Raw genomic sequence first — 21,639 nt, forward strand, 5'->3', positions numbered from 1 at the left:
CTCGGGCGAGGCGAGATCGTGTCCCTTGAGTGGACCGAGCCTTGACTTAATCGCACCCATCAGGCCTTTGCAGCTTTGTGCTGATGGGGGTTACCAGCTAAGATTAGGAGTCTTAGGGGTACCCCTAATTATGGTCCCCGACAGTAGCCCCCGAGCCTCAAAGGGAGTGTTAATACTCGCTTGGAGGCTTTTGTCGCACTTTTTTGCGAGGGGATCGGCCTTTCTCGGTTGCGTTTCGTTCCGGTGGGTGCGCGCGAGCGCACCCGCCGGGTGTAGCCCCCGAGGCCTCGTAGGAGTGGTTTGACTCCTTCGAGGTCTTAATGCGTTTCGTGATGCTTCGACCGGTCTGGTTGTTCCCTCATGCAAACTAGCCGTAGCCCGGGTGCACAGTCGAGTCCCAAGTTCTCGGGCTGGTATGTTGACGTTGTCAACGGTTTGGCCGGAGCCGGGTTTGCGAGAGCAGCCTCCGAGCCCCCGCACAGAGCGAGAGGACGGTCAAGGACAGACTCGACTTTTTTACATACGCCCCTGCGTCGCCTTTCCGCAAGGAGGAGGGGGGGGGGAAAGCGCCATGTTGCCCTCGGAGGGCGCCAAACATGGTGTCTCCAGTGAGTTGCTAACAGGTAATCCAAGTGGACGCCCGTGCCCCATTTGTTAGGGGTCGGCTAGTGGCCCGGAGGCGCGCTCCAAAAGTACCTGCGGGTGATTTGCCGGACCCGGTCCCCTTTTGACAGGGTCCGAGGGCTCGATGCCTCCCTCTGGTGGGATTGCGTTACAAAATCGTTCCCGTCGGTCTCGGAAATGTCCTAGGGTACCTCGGGAGCGTAGCCCGAGCCTTGGTTATGTATCGAACGTACCCAGGGTCATTCCTCGCTCTGCGTTTGAGGCGGCTGTCGAACCCTTCGGGGGCCAGCCTACGAACCCCTGATCAGTAATGGGCGCGGAGCCCGAGTGGCCTGAGGCGGCCGCTGAACCTTTTCGAGGGGCTGACCTTCGAACCTCTGACCAGTAGTGGGCGCGGAGTCCGAGTGCTCTGAGGCGGCTGTTGAACCCTTCCGAGGGGCCAGCCTTCGAACCTCTGATCAGTAGGGGGGCTCGGGGCCCGTTTCCTTCGCGGAGAAGGATCCCTTTCGAGGTATCCCCTTTCCCAGTCCATGTCGTAAGAGAGAGAAAAAGGAAGAGGAAAAGGATACGAAATTGAATGACGTGGCACACCTTATTTTTGACGCGGTCATTATGGCGGAGGTGAAGTGTTGCCTGCTTCACCCGCCAAAGGTGCCGCCCGTCCTGCCGCAGAGTTAATGCGACGGGACGAGTGTTCACGGGGCGGCCATTGCACGTGCGCGAGCCGTTCGAGGAACGGAACACGGGCGCGTCGTCTTCACGCCGTGGGAGAGGGTTCTCTCGCTGTCCCAGGAGGGGACGTGAGCTTGGCTGACGACTTGACCGCTGCTTCCGCCCGCCTGCCACAGCCTTTACTGCCGGCCCATTTCTGGCCGTATCGACCGTCGCGCCTTCTCCCGCGGCTGACTGGCCCGTGACCGATGTGCCTGGTTGGCACTGTTGGGTCATGCGCAGGGTTGCCTCGAGTCGCGGTACTGGTTCCGCAGTCGAGGAGGCACGGTAGTGGCGGTGCAATTTCTTGCACGTAGCAACCGGCGCGCCAGTTACATGACGTGTGGGCCTGAGCCTCCATGCTGGACATGTCGAAGTCGAAAGGGTGCGCCCCCTTGGTGTGGTTGCATGCCGCCTGCATGGCGGTCCTCCCTTTGATTGAGTATTTTATAATGTGATAAATGCTAATTTGATTGAATATTATGAATGTGAGTCAAATGTGCATGTTTTTTATCCTACCCGTGCAGGGGAGGTGCTGTCAAAATTTGCAATTATTATATATGAGTATTTTATAATGTGGTTAGTATATTAGTGGGTGGTGGTTATATTTGTACTTATTTAGGTACAAATTAGTGGTTTGTGGTTCGACCACGTGTTTTCCAGCCTAGACCCTGGCCATGGATGATTCATGGAAATGATCGTCTTCGACCGACGTATGCTTATATTTGGGACCAAGTGGCAGCTCCTTTTGCGAGAGCTAAGAGGGCATACATGGAGTATGTTAACGAGTTTGACACCCTTTCTGCCTCTAGCGTAAGTACTCAACAATGAAAAACTTATCGTTATGAAATTTGTTTTATTATACTTAACATAGATTGCTTCATTTTTGTTTTAGGTCACATGGCAGCCATACAACGCACCTGAGTATGCTGGGATGATCTTTAGTGTAGTATGCAGCAGTGAAGATGAACTCTATATGATGCAATGTCCTTTGGTCTGTTTCTGGTGTGTTGAGTGGCACCTACCTCACAGGGTTCAGAGACAGTTTGGTAGGAACCAGCTATGGCCGGTTGAAGATGTTCCTACTTCAAAGGAGCTACACAAGTAAGTTCGCAATCTATAAATCCAGTTTGCAATTTATAACATCAATCATTCTTAACTTTGTGTTATTTATATGATATGATTTGTGTGTAGATTTGACCGGCGGAAGCAAAAGAAGATAACGGACTTTCGTCAACATCATCTGATATTAGTAAATGATTGGGAATCGGGTGCTGAGAATGTATATTCCAACGATGAGTTGCACAACAATAGTGATTACAGGCGGTACCAAGCTTGGTACCAGGGTGCGACTCGTTGTAAGCTTCGCCAGCAGTGGACAGCGGAAGACTACGCCGACATTGATTCTTCAGACGATGAAGAAACGGAGTATGACCTGACCACTAGACTGGGAACCCAAGTGGAGGCGGCACCCATATTAGATCGAGTGGTAAGTTTTACTCGATTTTAATACTCGACATGTATAAATAGTATGTGTGATGCAAATTGTGTTGTACAGGGTAACACATTGCGACAGTCGGTAGAGGACATTGATCGCCAACTTTTGACTACGGGCGACAGCAGCATGCGCAGCTTCTTGCAGGTAAGCCCACATGCATCGTTTATAGCCTTTAGCGTGTTATGAATATGTTGTAAACTAATATGTCTTTGGCATGCAGCGTTTATCTAGGCGCCTACGTGGAGCTGCTGCTCGCTGTGGCTGCAGGACTACTGTTGCACATGACGTCCATGTACCATCGTGTACCGACACAGCAACGCCCTCCACAGGTCTTGGTGCTGGCTTCGACTACGATCACGACGAGATAGGACCTTCACAGCTTGAGGGGGCTCCTTCGACACAGCCATTACAACCACAGGATCGTAGGCGACACCGCTCTCCACAACGTTACACTCCAGGCACCGACGCTTTAGGCAAGGGTAAGACTAGGAGACGTTGAATTGGTTTGGACTCTATGGACTTGTTATGTAACGTATGAATTATATAGACTTGTAATGGACTCATTTGGCCTCTACGGGCTTGTATGACATTTTAATGGACTTGTATGAATTCTATGGACTTGTAATGAACTTGTTTAGACTTTTATGAGCTTGCTTGGAATTGTTTACAATTGTATGCACTTGTATGTTATGCTTATCTATGAGTATGTCTTGGATTGACAAAAAACAGAGAAAACTCTGCCGAAATTTTGTGAAATTGTTGGTTATGTCATGTAGCCTTTACATAACTATTACATAGCCTTTTCAGAAGCATTAATTTTAGGACTAGCATCTATACTTTTCAGATCCATTTCGTAGCCTTTTCAGGAGTGCTTATATAGCCTTTTCAGAGTGTAAAAATAGCCTTTTCAGGATTGTATATATAGCCTTTTCAGAAAAAGAACATAGCGTAGGACATGTAGCCTTTTCAGAACTAGAACATAGCCTTTTCAGAGTTTTTGTACATATCTGATGTTTATAATCTATTACACTATCTATCCTTTAGCCTATATATACACGATCCTTTGTACATTTGCTTCATTGTGCAATAGAATGGCTTCAGGGTCTTCTAGGGGCAAGGGTGCGGTAAATGAGAGACGAAAGGATGGAGGGAAGTTAACTCCAATGTCTTTTGATGGCCCTCTTGGTCCAGATTTTTTTGAAGAGGCGGTTTTTAACTTTCCAGTTCAAAGTAAAAAAGATTTCAACAAAGAGGTTAGACTTAGGTCCTACGATAATAGGAGAGAAGATTGGCCGAAGTGCATGCATGGCGAGGATTGCTTGGTGCAGATGTTCGTTGAGGGTGGAATTGATGGAGGCCGGCGTTTCTTCAGATGTCCTTATGCATATGTACAAATTAATTTCTAGTCCTTTTTTCTAAATACATGGTGGAACTAACTATAAACATTTATGCAGCATTCATTGGTCAAGGAGAATTGTGGGTTCACTCGTTGGGTAGATCCTCGTCCAATTTTTCCTCATGCGGAATACATATCCTACCTACAGAATAGGATATTTGATCTAGAGAGAGAAGTAAGCAACAAAAATGATGAGGAAGAAAGAGACACAAACAATGGTGGTGCTTCACAGGTGCAAGTATGCCCAGATCCATATTGTTGCTGCCCTTGTCACAACAAGAATGTTGGTCCTCCGTCGTCTCCACCGCACCCACAGCAGACACCAACAATGGGAGGATACTATGGGGAAGGCTCAACTCAATTTGGAATGTGGGAGTACTACTAGAAAACTCTTATGTATCAATTGCTTTTAGCGTGTTGGTTATCTATTTCAATTGCTTCAAGTCGCCTTCAAGAATTGCTTTAAATCTACTTTTCATCAATTATGTATTTATGTAATTTTTCATCAATTTGAAGGTAATTCATTACGAAATATCATTGTTCGACAATACATATTACCGAATAATAAGTTCATTATTACATAACTTCAAATAAAACACCAATACTACTGAGTACAACGGGGCCATTTGCCTTTGCGAAATGCATCAGGGTTCTCCTCCATTGCTTCCTTTGCACGACGTGCACGCTCAAGCTTCTTCTCCTTATCTTCCCTGCATTCAGCAACACGCCTCATTTTCTCTTCGTCTTCACGTTGTTGCTCGGCAGCAAGCTCCTCTCGTCTTTTTTTCATCCTCTCTTTGTCCTCTGCATCCCACTTTTGAAGATTCTCCAGCCACTTCTTATCTTTCTCTGATATTTCGGTGTCAATCCACTGCTCAAAATCACATAGCGGTGGAGGAGTCTACAAAATGTGCAATTATTAGTACGCAAAAAAACATTTACAAAAACATTCACAAATGTAAACATATTACAAGACTATTCTCACCATTAAATTCATCCGACGTTGAACAACAGTTGGCTCAAATGCAAAGTTAGCACACATCCAATACCTCTGTCGATAGGTGTCATGATCTTCAGACTTATCGACCTTACAAGGATCACCACAAAAACACATAGGCACTGGAACACCACTTGGCAAAGGCAGCGGGTCGAAGGCAGTTCCGGTCAAAGGACCCTTCCTAAATTTCCATAAACTCTATAACAATCAGAAATATAATAGACTCACAAAATAAGAGGCAGATCCAAAACTTACCTTTGTTTAGCATATTTACCACGCCTAGACATCTCTAGTTTAGAAGAATTGAAATGAGCACAGCAACAAGCCAGACGTAGGGTACTATTTATAGGAACGTACCTCGGCGCCATAGATCTTGGCGCCGAGGTAGGCGTCGTTGACCGGGCGCCTACCTCGGCGCCAAGATCTATGGCGCCGAGGTACGTGCCACGTCAATCCAGATCACACTGGCGTCTGACGTATAAGCGCCAATAGTATTGGCGCCGGCACACACATGCTCGGCGCCAATGATGACGGCGCCGAGCTAAGGGTCCATTTTTTGAAATGAAACTGCCAGGGGCATAAATGTGGGAAAAAAACCCGAAAAGGGCCAAATTGCAAAAAAGTTGGTCCCTTTCGCTCGCTGGTCTGGGCGAAAGTGGAGGAATGCTCGTAACCGCTGGGCAGTTGCGCGCACCGCGCGCGGCGGTTTGGCTTCTTCTGCCCTGGGCCAGCTTGTCGAGTGGGGACGTGGGCGAGGGCATTGTTGCAGCGGCGTTCGCCCTGAGGCCATTGCCGCTGCAGTTTGGCCACCTGGAGCGTCGTTGTCGCTGCTGCCGGAGCGGGCGGCGGTGAGCCATCCGTCGGCCTTCTGTTGCTCCGCAGGCCCTCCAATCATGGGGGGTTGTTCGTACCTGCGGAGGTGGAACCGGAGTTCCGTTTGTAATGGCACCTTGAGTGCCGGTGTCTTGTTCATTGTGGCTGTCGGGGTCTGAACATGTATGTATTTTTGGCACGGGGCCGTGTTTTTTCCTCATTTCGAGCACTAGGACTCGCCTGTCGGCTATCTGAACCGCTTCACCAAGCGTGAGTTGCCTCGTGCGAAAGTGATGAGTGAGGTATCCGTATCCCGGAGGCGTAGGAGTCCCTCGGCTCGGTCGGCCTTGCTGCCCGAGGCTTCTCTTGCTTAGTTAAAGGAACCCTCGGCCGCTCTTCGATGAGCCGAAGCCGGAGGCAGCGGTGTCAATGTGGACAGAGGCAGAGTTGGCTCGAAAAGAAGACTTCGTCGGCCGGAGCCTGAACGGGCCGTCCACCGACGGGACCGACGCTGGGGTTGAGTTGCCGAGGTCATGAGTCGGGCTGATGTCCTCGGGGGACGACTGGCTGAGGCTTCAGGCCGGCCGAGCCGTCTGCTCGGGCCGGATTCCTGGAGGAGACCCTGGCGGCGATGGCCCGGGCGTGGTGCTGATGTCGTCCTTCGGAGCAGAGATCCTTCGACCGCGTTGCCGTCCGAGGCTCGGTCGGACTTCGCCGAAGGTGTAGTTGACGCCGAGGGTGCTGCTGCTCCCCCTCCGTCAAGGTCTGAGCCTGCAGGATCAGTTTATCTTGAAGCGCGCGTATGTTTTCTGCGACCGCCGAGGCCCAAACATACTGTCGTTGTGTTGTAAAGCTGCGTTTCTTTTCCTCTTGTTTCAGATATCAAGACTTATCTGTCAGTAACAGAATTGTTTGTCCGAGCGAGAGTTACTTTTCACGGAAGGTGATGAGTGAGGTATCCGTATCCCGGAGGCGTAGGAGTCCCTCGGCTCGGTCGGCCTTGCCGCTTACATGTACTCTTACTCGTCCGTAGGATTCTGCTATTGATATAGTCAAGAAGGCACGAAAAATCATTTCGGTAGAAGAGCTTTCGAGCGTGAAGACTTGTTCGGTCTGCGTAAATCGCTTATCCGAGCGTGAGTTACTTATCGCAGAAGGTGATGAGTGAGGTATCCGTATCCCGGAGGCGTAGGAGTCCCTCGGCTCGGTCAGCCTTGGCTGCTTACGTGTACTCCGTCGTTTTTAGGATCCCACTTTCGAAGTAGCCAAAAAGCACAAAAGACGTTATGGCAGAAAAGACTTTTTCCGAGGAAAATTTTGACGCAGAGGGGGTTCCCCCCTTCTAGCCCCCAAGGGAGGGTCGGGCTTTGCCGAGGCAAGGATGACCCTTCCTTGATGGTTAGACTTCGTATGTGAACGAGGTGTATGAACAACTTGAAAGCATCTTAAGGGTAGAAGCGACGTAACTGTCAGATGTTCCAAGCGTTGCTGTAGACCTCGCCTTGACTGTTTGCCAGCTTGTACGTCCCGGGCTTCAGAACCTTGGCGATGACGAACGGCCCTTCCCAGGGAGGCGTGAGCTTGTGCCGCCCTCGGGCGTCTTGTCGCAGCCGAAGCACCAAGTCGCCCACCTGGAGGTCTCGGGACCGAACCCCTCGGGCGTGGTAGCGTCGCAGGGACTGCTGATACCGCGCCGAGTGTAGTAAGGCCATGTCCCGAGCCTCTTCCAGCTGGCCCAGCGAGTCTTCTCGGTTTGTTCGATTGCTTTGGTCGTCGTAGGCCCTCGCCCTCGGGGAACCGTATTCTAAGTCTATGGGCAAGATGGCCTCGGCCCCATAGACTAGAAAAAAATGGTGTGAAGCCCGTGGCTCGGCTCGGCGTCGTCCTCAGACTCCAGACCGCTGAGGGGAGCTCCCTCATCCATCGCTTGCTGAACTTGTTGAGGTCGTTGTAGATCCGTGGCTTGAGTCCTTGCAGAATCATGTCGTTGGAACGCTCTACTTGCCCATTCGTCATGGGGTGAGCCACGGCGGCCCAGTCCACCCAGATGTGGTGATCCTCGCAGAAGTCCAGGAACTTTCTGCTGGTGAACTGGGTGCCGTTGTCGGTGATGATGGAGTTCGGGACCCCGAAGCGATGGATGATGTTGGTGAAGAATGCCACCGCCTGTTCGGACCTGATGCTGTTCAGGGGCCGAACCTCGATCCACTTGGAGAATTTATCGATGGCGACCAGGAGGTGCGTGCAGCCCCCGGGTGCCTTCTGCAAGGGGCCGACGAGGTCCAGACCCCATACAACAAACGGCCAGGTGATGGGTATCGTCTGTAAAGCCTGAGCAGGCAGGTGGGTCTGCCTTGCGTAGAATTGACACCCTTGGCAGGTGCGGACAATTCTAGTGGCGTCGGCCACCGCGGTCGGCCAGTAGAAACCTTGTCGGAAGGCGTTTCCAACAAGGGCTCGGGGCGCTGCGTGATGACCGCAAGCCCCCGAGTGTATTTCTTGTAAGAGCTTCTGGCCTTCGGCGATGGATATGCATCGCTGGAGGATGCCTGAGGGGCTGCGGTGGTAGAGCTCCTTCTCGTCCCCCAGCAAGACGAACGACTTGGCGCGCCGCGCCAATCGCCGAGCTTCGTTTCGGTCGAGGGGTAGCTCTCCTCGGTGGAGATATTGCAGGTACGGGGTCTGCCAGTTTCGATTAGGCATGACCCCGCTCCGCTCTCCCTCGACGCGCAGTGCCTCACCCTCGGAGGCCGAGGGTGCCCCGGGCTGAGCCGAGGGTGCCTCGGGCTGGGCCGAGACCTTCTCGGGCTCGGGCGTGTCGTCGTTCTTGATTGAGGGCTGATGTAGGTCTCGGGAGAAGACGTCTGGGGGAACCGTTGTTCGCCCCGAGGCTATCTTAGCCAGCTCGTCCGCAGTCTCGTTGTATTGTCGGGCGATGTGGTTGAGCTCGAGCCCGTAGAACTTGTCCTCCAGGCGCCGAACCTCATCGCAGTAGGCTTCCATCTTCGGGTCGCGGCAGTGGAAGTTCTTCATGACTTGGTCAATGACGAGCTGCGAGTCACCGCGAGCGTCGAGGCGTCGGACCCCTAGCTCGATGGCGATGCGCAACCCGTTGACCAGTGCCTCGTACTCGGCCACATTGTTGGACGCCAGGAAGTGGAGGCGTAGCACGTAGCGTAGGTGCTTTCCGAGGGGCGAGATGAAGAGCAGGCCTGCGCCTGCCCCTGTCTTCATCAGCGACCCGTCGAAAAACATGGTCCAGAGTTCCGGTTGGATCAGAGCCGTTGGGAGCTGGGTGTCGACCCATTCAGCCACAAAGTCTGCCAAGACTTGGGACTTGATGGCCTTCCGAGGGGCGAACGAGATTGTCTCGCGCATGATTTCCACCGCCCACTTTGCAATCCTACCTGAGGCCTCTCGGCACTGGATGATCTCCCCCAGGGGAAGGACGACACCACAATCACTGGATGAGACTCGAAGTAGTGTCGCAACTTCCGCCGCGTCAGGATCACCGCGTACAACAGCTTCTGAATTTGTGGGTAGCAAAGCTTGGTCTCGGACAATACCACACTGATGAAGTAGACTGGCCTCTGGACGGGCAATGCATGCCCCTCTTCTCGTCTCTCAACCACGATCGTGGCGCTGACCACCTGAGTGGTAGCGGCGATGTAGATCAAGAGGGCTTCTCCGGCAGCGGGGGGCACCAATATGGGCGCGTTCGTGAGGAGCGCCTTCAGGTTCCCGAGGGCTTCCTCGGCCTCAGGGGTCAAAGTGAAGCACTCGGCCTTCCTTAAGAGGCGGTACAGAGGTAGGCCTCTTTCGCCGAGGTGCGGGATGAAGCGGCTCAGAGCCGCAAGGCATCCCATGACCCTCTGTACGCCTTTCAAGTCCTTGATGGGCCCCATGTTGGTGATGGCCGCGATTTTTCTCCGGGTTGGCCTCGATGCCCCGCTCGGAGACGATGAACCCCAGGAGCATGCCTCGGGGGACTCCGAAGACGCACTTCTCAGGATTGAGTTTTACGCCTTTCGCCTTGAGACACCGGAATGTCGTTTCAAGGTCGGAAAGGAGGTCGGAGGCTTTCCTTGTCTTGACTACGATGTCATCGACGTAAGCCTCGACCGTTCGACCAATGTGTTCGCCGAACACGTGGTTCATGCACCTTTGGTATGTCGCACCCGCATTCCTCAGACCAAATGGCATAGTAATGTAGCAATACATGCCAAAAGGTGTGATGAAAGAAGTCACGAGCTGGTCGGACTCTTTCATCCTGATTTGATGATACCCTGAGTAGGCATCGAGGAAAGACAGGGTTTCGCACCCAGCAGTGGAATCCATGATTTGATCGATGCGAGGCAGAGGGTAGGGAACTTTTGGACATGCTTTGTTTAGACCAGTGTAGTCTACACACATCCGCCATTTCCCTCCTTTCTTTCTCACAAGCACAGGGTTGGCAAGCCATTCGGGATGGAATACCTCTTTGATGAACCCTGTCGCCATTAGCTTGTGGATCGCCTCGCCTATGGCTCTGCGCCTTTCTTCGTCGAATCGGCGCAGAGGCTGCTTCACGGGTCAGGCTCCAGCTCGGATATCCAGCGAGTGCTCGGCGACATCCCTCGGTATGCCGGGCATGTCCGAGGGACTCCACGCGAAAACGTCGGTGTTTGCGCGGAGAAAGTCGATGAGCACTGCTTCCTATTTGGGGTCGAGCTTGGAGCCGATCTGGATCTGCTTGGAGGCGTCGTTGCTGGGATCGAGAGGGACGTACTTAACCATATCTGCTGGCTCGAAGTTGCCGGCATGGCGCTTCACGTCTAGCGCCTCCTTGGAGAGGCTCTCCAGGTCGGCGATGAGGGCCTCGGATTTGGCGAGGGCCTCGGCGTACTCCACGCACTCCACGTCGCATTCGTACGCGTGTCGGTACGTGGGGCCGACGGTGATGACCCCGTTGGGGCCCGACATCTTGAGCTTGAGGTAGCTGTAGTTGGGGACGACCATGAACTTGGCGTAGCATGGCCTCCCCAGCACTGCGTGGTAGGTTCCTCGGAACCCGACCACCTCGAACGTGAGGGTTTCCCTTCGGAAGTTGGAGGGAGTCCCGAAGCAGACGGGTAGATCGAGTTGTCCGAGGGGCTGGACGCGCTTCCCGGGAATGATCCCATGAAAAGGCGCCGCGCCTGCCCGGACCGAGGACAGATCGATCCGCAGGAGCCCGAGGGTCTCGGCGTAGATGATGTTGAGGCTGCTGCCTCCGTCCATGAGGACCTTGGTGAGCCTGACGTCGCCGATGACGGGGTCGACAACGAGCGGGTATTTCCCTGGGCTCGGCACGCGGTCGGGGTGGTCGCCCTGGTCGAAGGTGAGGGGCTTGTCGGACCAGTCTAGGTAAACTGGCGCCGCCACCTTTACCGAGCAGACCTCCCGACGCTCTTGCTTGCGGTGCCGAGCCGAGGCGTTCGCCACTTGCCCACCGTAGATCATGAAGCAGTCGTGGACCTCGGGGAACTCCTCTGCCTTGTGATCCTCCCTCTTGTCGTTGTTGTGGGCCCTGCCACCTTCCGCAGGTGGCCCGGCCTTGTGAAAGTGGCGCCGAAGCATGGCGCACTCCTCAAGGGTGTGCTTGACGGGCCCCTGATGATAGGGGCACGACTCCTTGAGCATTTTGTCGAAGAGGTTGGCGCCTCCGGGAGGTTTCTGAGGGTTCTTGTACTCAGCAGCGGCGACAAGGTCCACGTCGGTGGCGTCGTGTTTCGCTTGCGACTTCTTCTTGCCCTTCTTCTTGGTGCCGCGCTGAGTAGATGCCTCGGGGACATCTTCCGGCGGGCGGCCCTGGGGCTGCTTGTCCTTCCGGAAGATGGCCTCAACCGCCTCCTGGCCAGAGGCGAACATGGTGGCGATGTCCATCAGCTCGCTCGCCCTGGTGGGGGTCTTGCGACCCAGCTTGCTCACCAGGTCACGGCATGTGGTGCCGGCGAGGAACGCACCGATGACATCCGAGTCGGTGACGTTGGGCAGCTCGGTGCGCTGCTTCGAGAATCGCCGGATGTAGTCCCGGAGAGACTCTCCCGGCTGCTGGCGGAAGCTTCGGAGATCCCAGGAGTTCCCAGGGCGCACGTACGTGCCCTGGAAGTTGCCGGCAAAGGCTTGGACCAGGTCGTCCCAGTTGGAGATCTGCCCCGGAGGCAGATGCTCCAGCCAGGCTCGAGCGGTGTCGGAGAGGAACAGGGGGAGGTTGCGGATGATGAGGTTGTCATCGTCCGTTCCACCCAGTTGGCAGGCCAGCTGGTAATCCACGAGCCATAGTTCCGGCCTCGTCTCCCCCGAGTACTTTGTGATAGTAGTCGGGGTTCGGAACCGGGTCGGGAACGGCGCCCGTCGTATGGCCCGGCTGAAAGCCTGCGGACTGGGTGGTTCGGGCGAGGGACTCCGATCCTCCCCGCTGTCGTAGCGTCCCCCATGCCTGGGGTGGTAGCCTCGGCGCACCCTCTCGTCGAGGTGGGTTCGACGGTTGCGGTGGTGGTGCTCGTTGCCGAGGCGACCCGGGGCCGCAGGCGCTGTGTTGCGCGTGTGCCCGGTGTGGATCGAGGCTTCCCGCATGAATCGGGAAGTCGCGGCACGATGCTTCGAGGGGTACCCCTGCCTTCGGAAGGCAGAGCTTTCGGCCCGTCGGACCGCGGCATCCTCCAGGAGATTTTTGAGCTCTCCCTGGATACGCCACCCTTCGGTAGTTGATGGCTCCGGCATCGCGCGGAGAAGTATCGCTGCTGCAGCCAGGTTCTGGCCGACCCCACTGGAAGCCGGTGGCGGCCTTGCACTAACGTCGTCGGCAATGCGGTGCTGGATGTCGTGGGGTAGATGACGCGCTTCTCCGGTCGGAACTTGGCCTGCCCATTCCTGCCCGATGTCCCAGCGGAACGGCTCAAGTTTTCCTGCTCCCTCGTCGAGCCTGGCCTGCATCTCGCGGATTTGCTCGAGCTGTGCGTCCTGACCCCCCGCAGGGACTGGGACCACAGCTAGCTCCCGAAGGATGTCAACGCGAGGCGCAGGCCTAGGGGGATCGCCGTTTTCCGGTATACCAAGATGGTTGCCTTCGCTAGGACCCCCTAGATCGACGTGGAAACATTCACGACTTGGGCCACAGTCCTCGTCGCCGAAGCTGCGGCTAACGTCGGAACAGTCGGAAAGGCAGTAGTCGCACGCGGTCATGAACTCCCGCATGGCACTGGGGTTACCAAGTCCGGAGAAATCCCAACAAAAGTCGGGCTCGTCATCTTCCTCGGAACCCGAGGGCCCGTAGGTCGAGACGGCTGTCAGCCGGTCCTAGGGTGACCACACACCGTACCCCGGAGGGTTTGGACACGCCTCTATGAAGGCTTCCACCGAAGCGAAGTCGCTTGGTGGGTCGAGGCTGAATCCAAAAGGCACGAGATGGGGATCGGTCGGTACCTCCTGGTCGACGGGCGGTGACGGAGTCGCGTCAGGGGCAGACTGCACCGTCGTCTCGGGTACGAGGGTGACGCCCAGCAAGTCCTTTGCGAGTGTGCTGGCGTCGTCCGTCCGCTTGGAGTTGGCGTGTTGCGGGGAAACGACACTCGTCTTCGTCTCAGACGCGAGGTCGATGCCCGACGTGTCCCCCGTTGGGGCGCCGGCGCCGTCGACTCGCTCGACAGCCGACGAGGTGCCGCCTCCTGCTTGGCCTTGGTTGCCCCGCCTCCTCCTCCATTGGCGGGGGAGGCGACGGGACAAACCCGAATGTTGTTCTTCCGCCATGTGGGGAAGACGTCGTCGATTCCGCCGTCGGCGGGCGGGTTGTCGGCCGCCATTGTCGCTGTCGCGCGGCGAGGGAAGGAGTATCATGTCGTAGCTGCCGTCGAGGGACATGAACTCGAGACTCCCGAAACGGAGCACCGTCCCGGGCTGGAGAGGTTGCTGGAGACTGCCCATCTGGAGCTTGATGGGAAGCTGTTCGTTAACACACAGCAGGCCCCTCCCTGGCGCGCCAACTGTCGGCGTTTCGACCCCGGGGGGTCCCTGGACCGACGAGTAAATTGTCGCCGCGTGACTCAGCCCAGATGGGTCGGCGCGAGACGGAGCGCGAAGGGGGGAAACCAGAGGGAGGCAGGCGTAAAGGGGAAACCTGCGGCCTTCGTGTTGTCCTGCGCCCAGGTTGGGTGCGCTTGCAGTAGGGGGTTACAAGCGTCCGCGTGGGAGGGAGCGAGAGGCTTGCACGCGCCGTCCCGTCCTCTCCGCGCGGCCAACCTTCTCGTACGAGTGCCCTGGGCCTTCCTTTTATAGGCGTAAGGAGAGGGCCCAGGTGTACAGTGGGAGGTGTAGCAGTGTGCTAACGTTTCTAGCAGAGAGGAGCTAGCGCCCTAAGTACATGCCGTCGTGGCAGTCGGAGAGGTTTTGGCACCCTGTTCATGAGATGACGTGGCCGTCGGAGGAGCGCTGGAGCCTGGCGGAAGGACAACTGTCGGGGCTGTCGAGTCCTTGCTGATGTCTCCTCGCTTCCGTAAGGGGCCGAGAGCCGTCGTCGTCATGGAGCATGCGGGGCGCCATCATTACTTGTTTACCGGGGCGAGCCAGATGGGACGCCGGTCTTGTTCCCCGTAGCCTGAGCTAGCTAGGGGTAGGGTAATGATGGCCCCCCCCTGTGACGTGGTTTGTCCAAGCCCTGGGTCGGGCAAGACGGTGGCTCCTCCGAGGTTGGGGTCGAGTCTGTCCTCCGAGGTCGAGGCCGAGTCCGAGCCCTAGGGTCGGGCGAGGCGGAGTTCGTCGTCTTCCGTGGCCGAGGCCGAGTCCGAGCCCTAGGGTCGGGCGAGGCAGAGTTCGTCGTCTTCCGGGGCCGAGGCTGAGTCCGAGCCCTGGGGTCGGGCGAGGCGGAGTTCGTCGTCTTCCGGGGCCGAGGCCGAGTCCGAGCCTTGGGGTCGGGCGAGGCGGAGTTCGTCGTCTTCTGGGGCCGAGGCCGAGTCCGAGCCCTGGGGTCGGGCGAGGCGGAGTTCGTCGTCTTCCGGGGCCGAGCCCGAGTCCGAGCCCTGGGGTCAGGCGAGGCGGAGCTTCCTATGGCGCCCGAGGCCGGACTTGGCCGCTGTCAGCCTCACTCTGTCGAGTGGCATAGCAGTCGGAGCGACGCGGGCGGCGCTGTCTTCTTGTCAGGCTGGTCAGTGGAGCGGCGAAGTGACTGCGGTCACTTCGGCTCAGTCGACTGAAGGGCGTGCGTCAGGATAAGGTGTCAGGCCACCTTTGCATTAAATGCTCCTGCGATACGGTCGGTCGGTGTGGCGATCCGGCCAAGGTTGCTTCTTGGCGAGGACTGGGCCTCGGGCGAGCCGAAGGTGTATCCGTTGCTTGAGGGGGCCCTCGGGCGAGACGTGAATCCTCCGGGGTCGGCTGCCCTTGAGTGGACCGAGCCTTGACTTAATCGCACCCATCAGGCCTTTGCAGCTTTGTGATGATGGGGGTTACAAGCTGAGATTAGGAGTCTTAGGGGTACCCCTAATTATGGTCCCCGACAACACTAATGCTCAGTCAAATAAGCAAATTTATACTCCTAACATAGCTCTATAAATTTGATGTGTTGACCCAGGGAAAATTCCTTGTAGATTTAGAAATATAGAGCTCCAAAGTTGACCCCATTTACTGAATTTCAGACTTAAGCATATAGGGTTCATGGGGTACTTTTTGCAAATAAGTCCAAATTCCACTATTTAACTTGCAAATTCTCAAATGTGAAAAACACATGATTTGTGGTGTTCTATCACTTTGGTCCAAAAGTGCACAAAATTTACATCTACCCCCTAGGGTTTCAATTAGGTTTTCTAGGGTTGTTTTTAGGGTTTTAGGCACATTAGGGTTCTGGTACCCTAAAGCCCGTCAACTTTGATATCTGGTACATGTTTCTAATGATTCTTAAGATCTTTATCTGTTTCGGCTTCACTTTTCTCCATAAGCCCAAACTCAGGGCTAAGTACCCTACTCTAGGTTAAGCACTCTTCAAGCCACATCATCACAACTTGTTTGAAATTTTTACCTAGTGAATGCATTCTAGGTGTAACAAGCAACATGAAATATCAATGCATATGATGTTGTGCTCAAGTTTTAGTGCCATTAACACCAGGGGTGTTACAAATGTAGTATCGAAGATACCAATTGAAAGTCAATTACAAACCAATTGAAGACCAATGGCAGGCTTGTGAGACCTAAGAATTCTTGTGGAATTGCAGTGGAAGCTTGTTTTCTTTCTCTGGGGACTTCGTTTTCCTTTCAATGAGACTACTACAGATAATAGACTTGAAAATAGGTATTAGTCTCAAAGACTTCGATTACTGAGAGCACCTAGAGGGGGGGGGGGTGAATAGGTGATCATATAAAAATCAACACTAAATGGCACAAACTTGATTTGTGAAATGTTAGTGGAATCAAAACCAAGGTACAATGTCTAGGGAGAAAGAGATGACTTATTCACTTAATTGCTCTTCACAAGGTGAGTATTAAACTTAGAGCAATTATCAAGTGAGTAGAAGCAGAGAGAGAATCACACACGAATAACAATAGATGACACAACAATTTTATCCCATGGTTCGGCCAAGTAGAACACTTGTCTACTTCCACGTTGTGGCACCCCAATGGACAAGGGTTGCACTCAACCCCTTTCAAGCGATCCAATGATCCACTTGAATACCACAGTTTTCTTCCTTATAGCAGATGTTCCCTTTGTGAGGAATCTCCACAAGTTGGAGCCTCTCATCCTTACAATATTGATCACAATGAAAACCACAAGAGTAAGGGAGGGAATAGAAACACGCGCAAAAGCTATAGTCACAACAGTGGCACGCACACAAGTTAAGAAATGAGCACACAAACACAGCGCAACGAGTTCACAACTCAACAAGTGCTCAAATCCTAAACACAATGATCCGGATGCGTGCTTGCAGAGTCTAGGCGTCTTAGGATGTTCAATGGAGGCTTGGTGTACTGCTCCATGCGCCTAGGGGTCCTTTTTATAGCCCCAAGGCAGCTAGGAGCCGTTGGAGCTCTATTTGGTAGGCAATTCTTGCCTTCTGTCCGTGGGCGCACCGGACTATCCGGTGCACACCGGACAGTGAACAATACGAACATAGGATGCGGCAGAGAATCGCCTGATTGGTTGGTTTCCTTTTCTGTGGGGCACCGGACTATCTGGTGCGCCATATGACCGTTGGCCCTTGGTCGACGTGGCAGGTAGCCGTTGCACGGCTGGTACACCAGACTATCCGGCGCCTCGTGCGGACTATCCGATGAATTATAGCCGTCGTAGGCAGGAAAACCCGAGAGCATAGAGTTTGACGGACCATGCACCGGACTGTCCGGTACACACCAGACTGTCCGGTGGGTGGCACGGGACTGTCCGGTGCTGCGCAGTCCAGCACCTTCTTTACGTTCCTTCCTTTGTCTTCCTTTGATTCTTTTGGACTTCACTTAGCTGAATCCCTGGCACTTAGACAAGTATGTTTAACACATAAAATAATTGACTAAGTGTCTATAGCTTACCTTCACACTTGATCCATCTAGATATTCCTTTGTTTAACATTTGTTATTTCTCACCAAGTGTGTTGTGCATCTAATCACCAAAACAATATGGAAATAGCCCAAGGGCACATTTCCCTTTCAATCTCCCCCTTTTTGGTGATTTATGCCAACACATTAAAAAGCAACTCGTTTCGAACTAACATATCTAGAAGAGCTCAAAATGCAAATTGAAGACCAATAAGATTTGGCATATTTGGATCACTTTTGCCACCACTTTGTTTATTTTCACAAAACAAATTCTTTTTCCTATCTCTAAGTCCAACACACTTGTTTTGGCAAATCGAGAGATCTTTCAAGAGTAAATTTGATCAAATGCAAAAACTCCCCCTTTTCCCATAATCAAAATTCTCCCCCATAAGAAAACAATTTTTGCAATAAGAGGGTTTTGATCAAACACAAAGATTCTAACTCTACAATTTTTGAAATTCACAAGTGGTTGGCTGATCCATTTGCTTTGGCATTAATTTCTCCCCCTTTGTCATTAAGCACCAAAACAAGAGAACTATTGGCCCGGTAACCTCATTGCCTCACCAAAATGTCAAATAAGCACAAAAAGGCAATGAGAGCACAAAGAACTTAGGACAAGATACATTGATACCGGAATGCAGTGGAAGCCCTTTCTTTGTCCAAGTTCACTTTTCCCTTTCAATGCAACTTTGAGACTATATAATGAGTACTCAACAAACAAGTTAGTCTCACGGGAGTCAAGTTGTAGCACATCCTCCCCCTAAACATGTGCATCATTTGCATAGGGACGTGTGAGGTCCGGGGATGACTTGTACAACTTGAGCACCAAAAATAAGCAATTAAAGACATTAATGATTAATGTAACAAGGTCAAAGGCATATAACATATGTATGCTATAGATCAATCCAAGTTACGCGAATCTAAGACATTTAGCTCACTACGCAACCTGCAAAACCTTTTCTCATCTAAAGGCTTGGTAAAGATATCGGCTAGCTGGTTCTCGGTGCTAATATGGTAAATATTGATATCTCCCCTTTGTTGGTGGTCTCTCAAAAAGTGATGCCGGATGTCTATGTGTTTAGTGCGGCTGTGTTCAATAGGATTATCAGCCAAGCAGATTGCACTCTCATTATCACATAGGAGTGGGACTTTGCTCAGATTGTAGCCAAAGTCCCAGAGGGTTTGCCTCATCCAAAGTAGTTGTGCGCAACACTGTCCTGCGGCAACATACTCGGCCTCAGCGGTGGATAGGGTAACAGAAGTTTGTTTCTTAGAGCTCCAAGACACCAGGGACCTTCCCAGAAACTGACAAGACCCTGATGTGCTCTTCCTATCGACCTTGCACCCGACATAGTCGGGATCTGAGTATCCGATTAAGTCAAAGGTAGACCCCTTTGGATACCAGATCCCGAAGCAAGGCGTAGAAACCAAATATCTAAGAATTCTCTTAACGACCACAAGGTGACACTCCTTAGGGTCGGATTGAAATTTTGCACACATGTATACACTTAGCATAATATCTGGCTTACTTGCACAAAGATAAAAGCAAAGATCCTATCATAGACCGGTATGCCTTTTGATCAACGGACTTACCTCTTTTGTTGAGGTCCAGATGTCCGTCCGTTCCCATTGGTGTCTTTGCGGGCTTTGCATCCTTCATCCCAAACCTCTTGAGCAAACCTTGAGGATACTTCGTTTGGGAGATGAAGGTTCCTTCCTTGAGTTGCTTCACTTGAAATCCAAGGAATAGTTCAACTCGCCCATCATTGACATCTCAAATTTCTGCATCATTTCCTCAAAGCCAGGGGGTTGTTCCACATATACTTCCTCCTTGATTGGTCCATTAAGGAAGGCGCTCTTCACGTCCATTTGAAACAACTTAAAAGAGTGGTGAGCAGCATAGGCCAATAATATTCGAATTGATTCTAGCCTAGCTACAGGAGCAAACGTCTCCTCAAAATCCAAACCTGCGACTTGGGCATAACCTTTTGCCACAAGTCGAGCCTTGTTTCTTGTCACCACACCGTGTTCATCTTGGTTGTTGCAGAACACCCACTTGGTTCCCACAACATTTTGCTTTAGACGTGACACCAGGCTCCAAACTTCATTTCTCTTGAAGTTATTGAGCTCTTCCTGCATGGCCAACACCTAGTCCAGATCCTACAAGGCTTCTTCTAACCTGAAAGGCTCAATAGAAGAAACAAACGAGTAATGCTCACAAAAATTAGCTAGACGTGAGCGAGTGGTTACTCCCTTGCTGATATCACCCAAAATCCGATCCACTGGATGATTTCTTTGAATAGTTGACCGGACTTGAGTTGGAGGAACTTGTGACGCTTCTCCCTCCAGTTCTTCATGTGCTCCCCCTTGATCCAGCCCTTCATCTTGAGGTACCTGTTCCTCATCTTGAGTTGGGGGATGCACCAATGTAGAGGAAGAAGGTTGATCTAGCTCTTGTGGTTCCTGTGGTCACACATCACCTATCGCCATTGTTCGCATTGCGGTCGTCAGAACCTCATCCTCATCAAGATCAACTTGCTCCCTTGAAGAGCCATTAGTTTCGTCAAATACAACATCGCTAGAGACTTCAACTAATCCTGATGACTTGTTGAAGGCCCTATACGCCTTTGTATTTGAGTCATAACCTAGTAAGAACCCTTCTATAGCTTTGGGAGCAAACTTCGAATGCCTACCTTTCTTTACCAAGATGTAGCATTTGCTCCCAAATACACGAAAATAGGAAATATTGGGTTTGTTACCGGTTAGAAGTTCGTATGATGTCTTCTTGAGAAGATGATGCAGATAGAGTCGGTTTATGGTATGGCAGGTTGTATTCACATCTTCCGACCAAAACCGCTCAAGCGTTTTGTATTCACCAAGCATTGTCCTTGCCATATCAATTAGTGTCATGTTCTTCCTTTCTACCACACCATTTTGTTGTGGTGTGTAGAGAGCGGAGAACTCGTGCTTGATGCCTTCCTCCTCAAGATATTCTTTGACTTGAAGGTTCTTTAACTCAGATCCATTATCGCTCCTTATCTTTTTCACCTTTAGCTCAAATTCATTTTGAGCTCTCTTTAAGAAGCGCTTTAGAGTTCCTTGGGTCTCAGATTTGTCCTACAAAAAGAAAACACAAGTGAAGTGGGAAAAATCATCAACAACGACAAGACCATACTTACTTCCCCTGATACTAAGATAAGCAATGGGCCCGAAGAGATCCATATGTAGGAGTTCCAGTGGTCTTGATGTTGACATCACGTTCTTGCTTTGATGATTACTTCCCACCTGCTTCCCTGCCTGGCATGCTGCACAAGGTCTATCTTTCTCAAAATAGACATCGGTTAGTCCTAACACATGTTCTCCCTTTATAAGTTTATGAAGGTTCTTCATCCCAACATGTGCTAGACGGTGGTGCCAAAGCTAGCCCATATTAGTCTTAGCGATTAAGCATGCATCTAGATCAGCATTCTCTTTTGAGAAATCAACTAAGTAGAGCTTGTCGTCTAATACACCTTTAAAAGCTAATGAACCATCACTTCTTCTAAAGACAGATACATAAATATTTGTAAATAAGCAATTATAACCCATATGACATAATTGGCTTACAGACAACAAATTGTACCCGAGCAATTCTACTAGAAACACATTTGAAATCGAATGCTCGGTTGTGATGGCTATTTTTCCTAAGCCCTTAACCTTGCCTTGGTTCCCATCTCCAAATATGATAGTGTCTTGGGAATCCCTGTTCTTGATGTACGAGGTGAACATTTTCTTCTCCCCTGTCATGTGGTTTGTGCATCCGCTATCAATAATCCAGCTTGAGCCCCCGGATGCATAAACCTTGTTCTCCTTAGCCATAAGACACGTGTGGTGTTCGTTGGGGAAGAGGAAGGATTTGTTGAAGGCCGAGGCAGCTAGTCCTTCATCATTGGAGTCGGATGAAGAACAGTCGGAGTCCCATTCTTTTCCAATGTGCGCCTCGCTCTTTGCCTTCCTGTAGTTCTTCTTTCTTTCCTTCTTCCCATTCTTTTCTTGTGCTTGGTCATTGTCATTATTGGGACATTG

At 52.2% G+C, this 21,639-nt stretch overlaps 2 protein-coding genes across 2 annotated transcripts; one reads left to right on the top strand and one right to left on the bottom strand.

Annotated features, from left to right (window-relative positions):
* The first annotated feature begins 1,986 nt into the window (after positions 1-1,986).
* LOC103643457 (uncharacterized) lies at positions 1,987-4,595 on the top strand. The gene is made up of 6 exons (XM_008666658.2): positions 1,987-2,148; positions 2,231-2,439; positions 2,530-2,824; positions 2,894-2,977; positions 3,054-4,221; positions 4,288-4,595. Exons 1-5 carry the CDS (start codon positions 2,017-2,019, stop codon positions 3,330-3,332), a joined length of 999 nt encoding a protein of 332 aa, XP_008664880.1. The 5' UTR covers positions 1,987-2,016; the 3' UTR covers positions 3,333-4,221; positions 4,288-4,595.
* Positions 4,596-4,753: 158 nt separating this feature from the next.
* Positions 4,754-5,632, bottom strand: LOC109943754 (uncharacterized). The gene is made up of 3 exons (XM_020547251.2): positions 5,482-5,632; positions 5,215-5,407; positions 4,754-5,130 (listed from the first exon to the last, which is right to left on the bottom strand). The coding sequence occupies exons 1-3, from the start codon at positions 5,592-5,594 to the stop codon at positions 4,834-4,836; spliced, it is 603 nt and encodes a 200-aa protein (XP_020402840.2). The 5' UTR covers positions 5,595-5,632; the 3' UTR covers positions 4,754-4,833.
* Positions 5,633-21,639: the final 16,007 nt, after the last annotated feature.

Source organism: Zea mays, chromosome 1, assembly GCF_902167145.1.
Source record: "Zea mays cultivar B73 chromosome 1, Zm-B73-REFERENCE-NAM-5.0, whole genome shotgun sequence".
In the NCBI taxonomy this organism is placed as follows: Eukaryota; Viridiplantae; Streptophyta; class Magnoliopsida; order Poales; family Poaceae; genus Zea; species Zea mays.

Excerpts from the sequence above, each read along its gene's own strand:
- LOC103643457 (XM_008666658.2), top strand. The coding sequence starts at position 2,017 with ATGATTCATGGAAATGATCGTCTTCGACCGACGTATGCTTATATTTGG. Across the intron at positions 2,149-2,230 it reads ACACCCTTTCTGCCTCTAGC|GTCACATGGCAGCCATACAA; the intron begins GTAAGTACTCAA and ends TTTTTGTTTTAG. Across the intron at positions 2,440-2,529 it reads ACTTCAAAGGAGCTACACAA|ATTTGACCGGCGGAAGCAAA; the intron begins GTAAGTTCGCAA and ends ATTTGTGTGTAG.
- LOC109943754 (XM_020547251.2), bottom strand. The coding sequence starts at position 5,594 with ATGGCGCCGAGGTACGTTCCTATAAATAGTACCCTACGTCTGGCTTGT. Across the intron at positions 5,408-5,481 it reads GGTAAATATGCTAAACAAAG|GAAGGGTCCTTTGACCGGAA; the intron begins GTAAGTTTTGGA and ends ATGGAAATTTAG. Across the intron at positions 5,131-5,214 it reads AACGTCGGATGAATTTAATG|ACTCCTCCACCGCTATGTGA; the intron begins GTGAGAATAGTC and ends CACATTTTGTAG.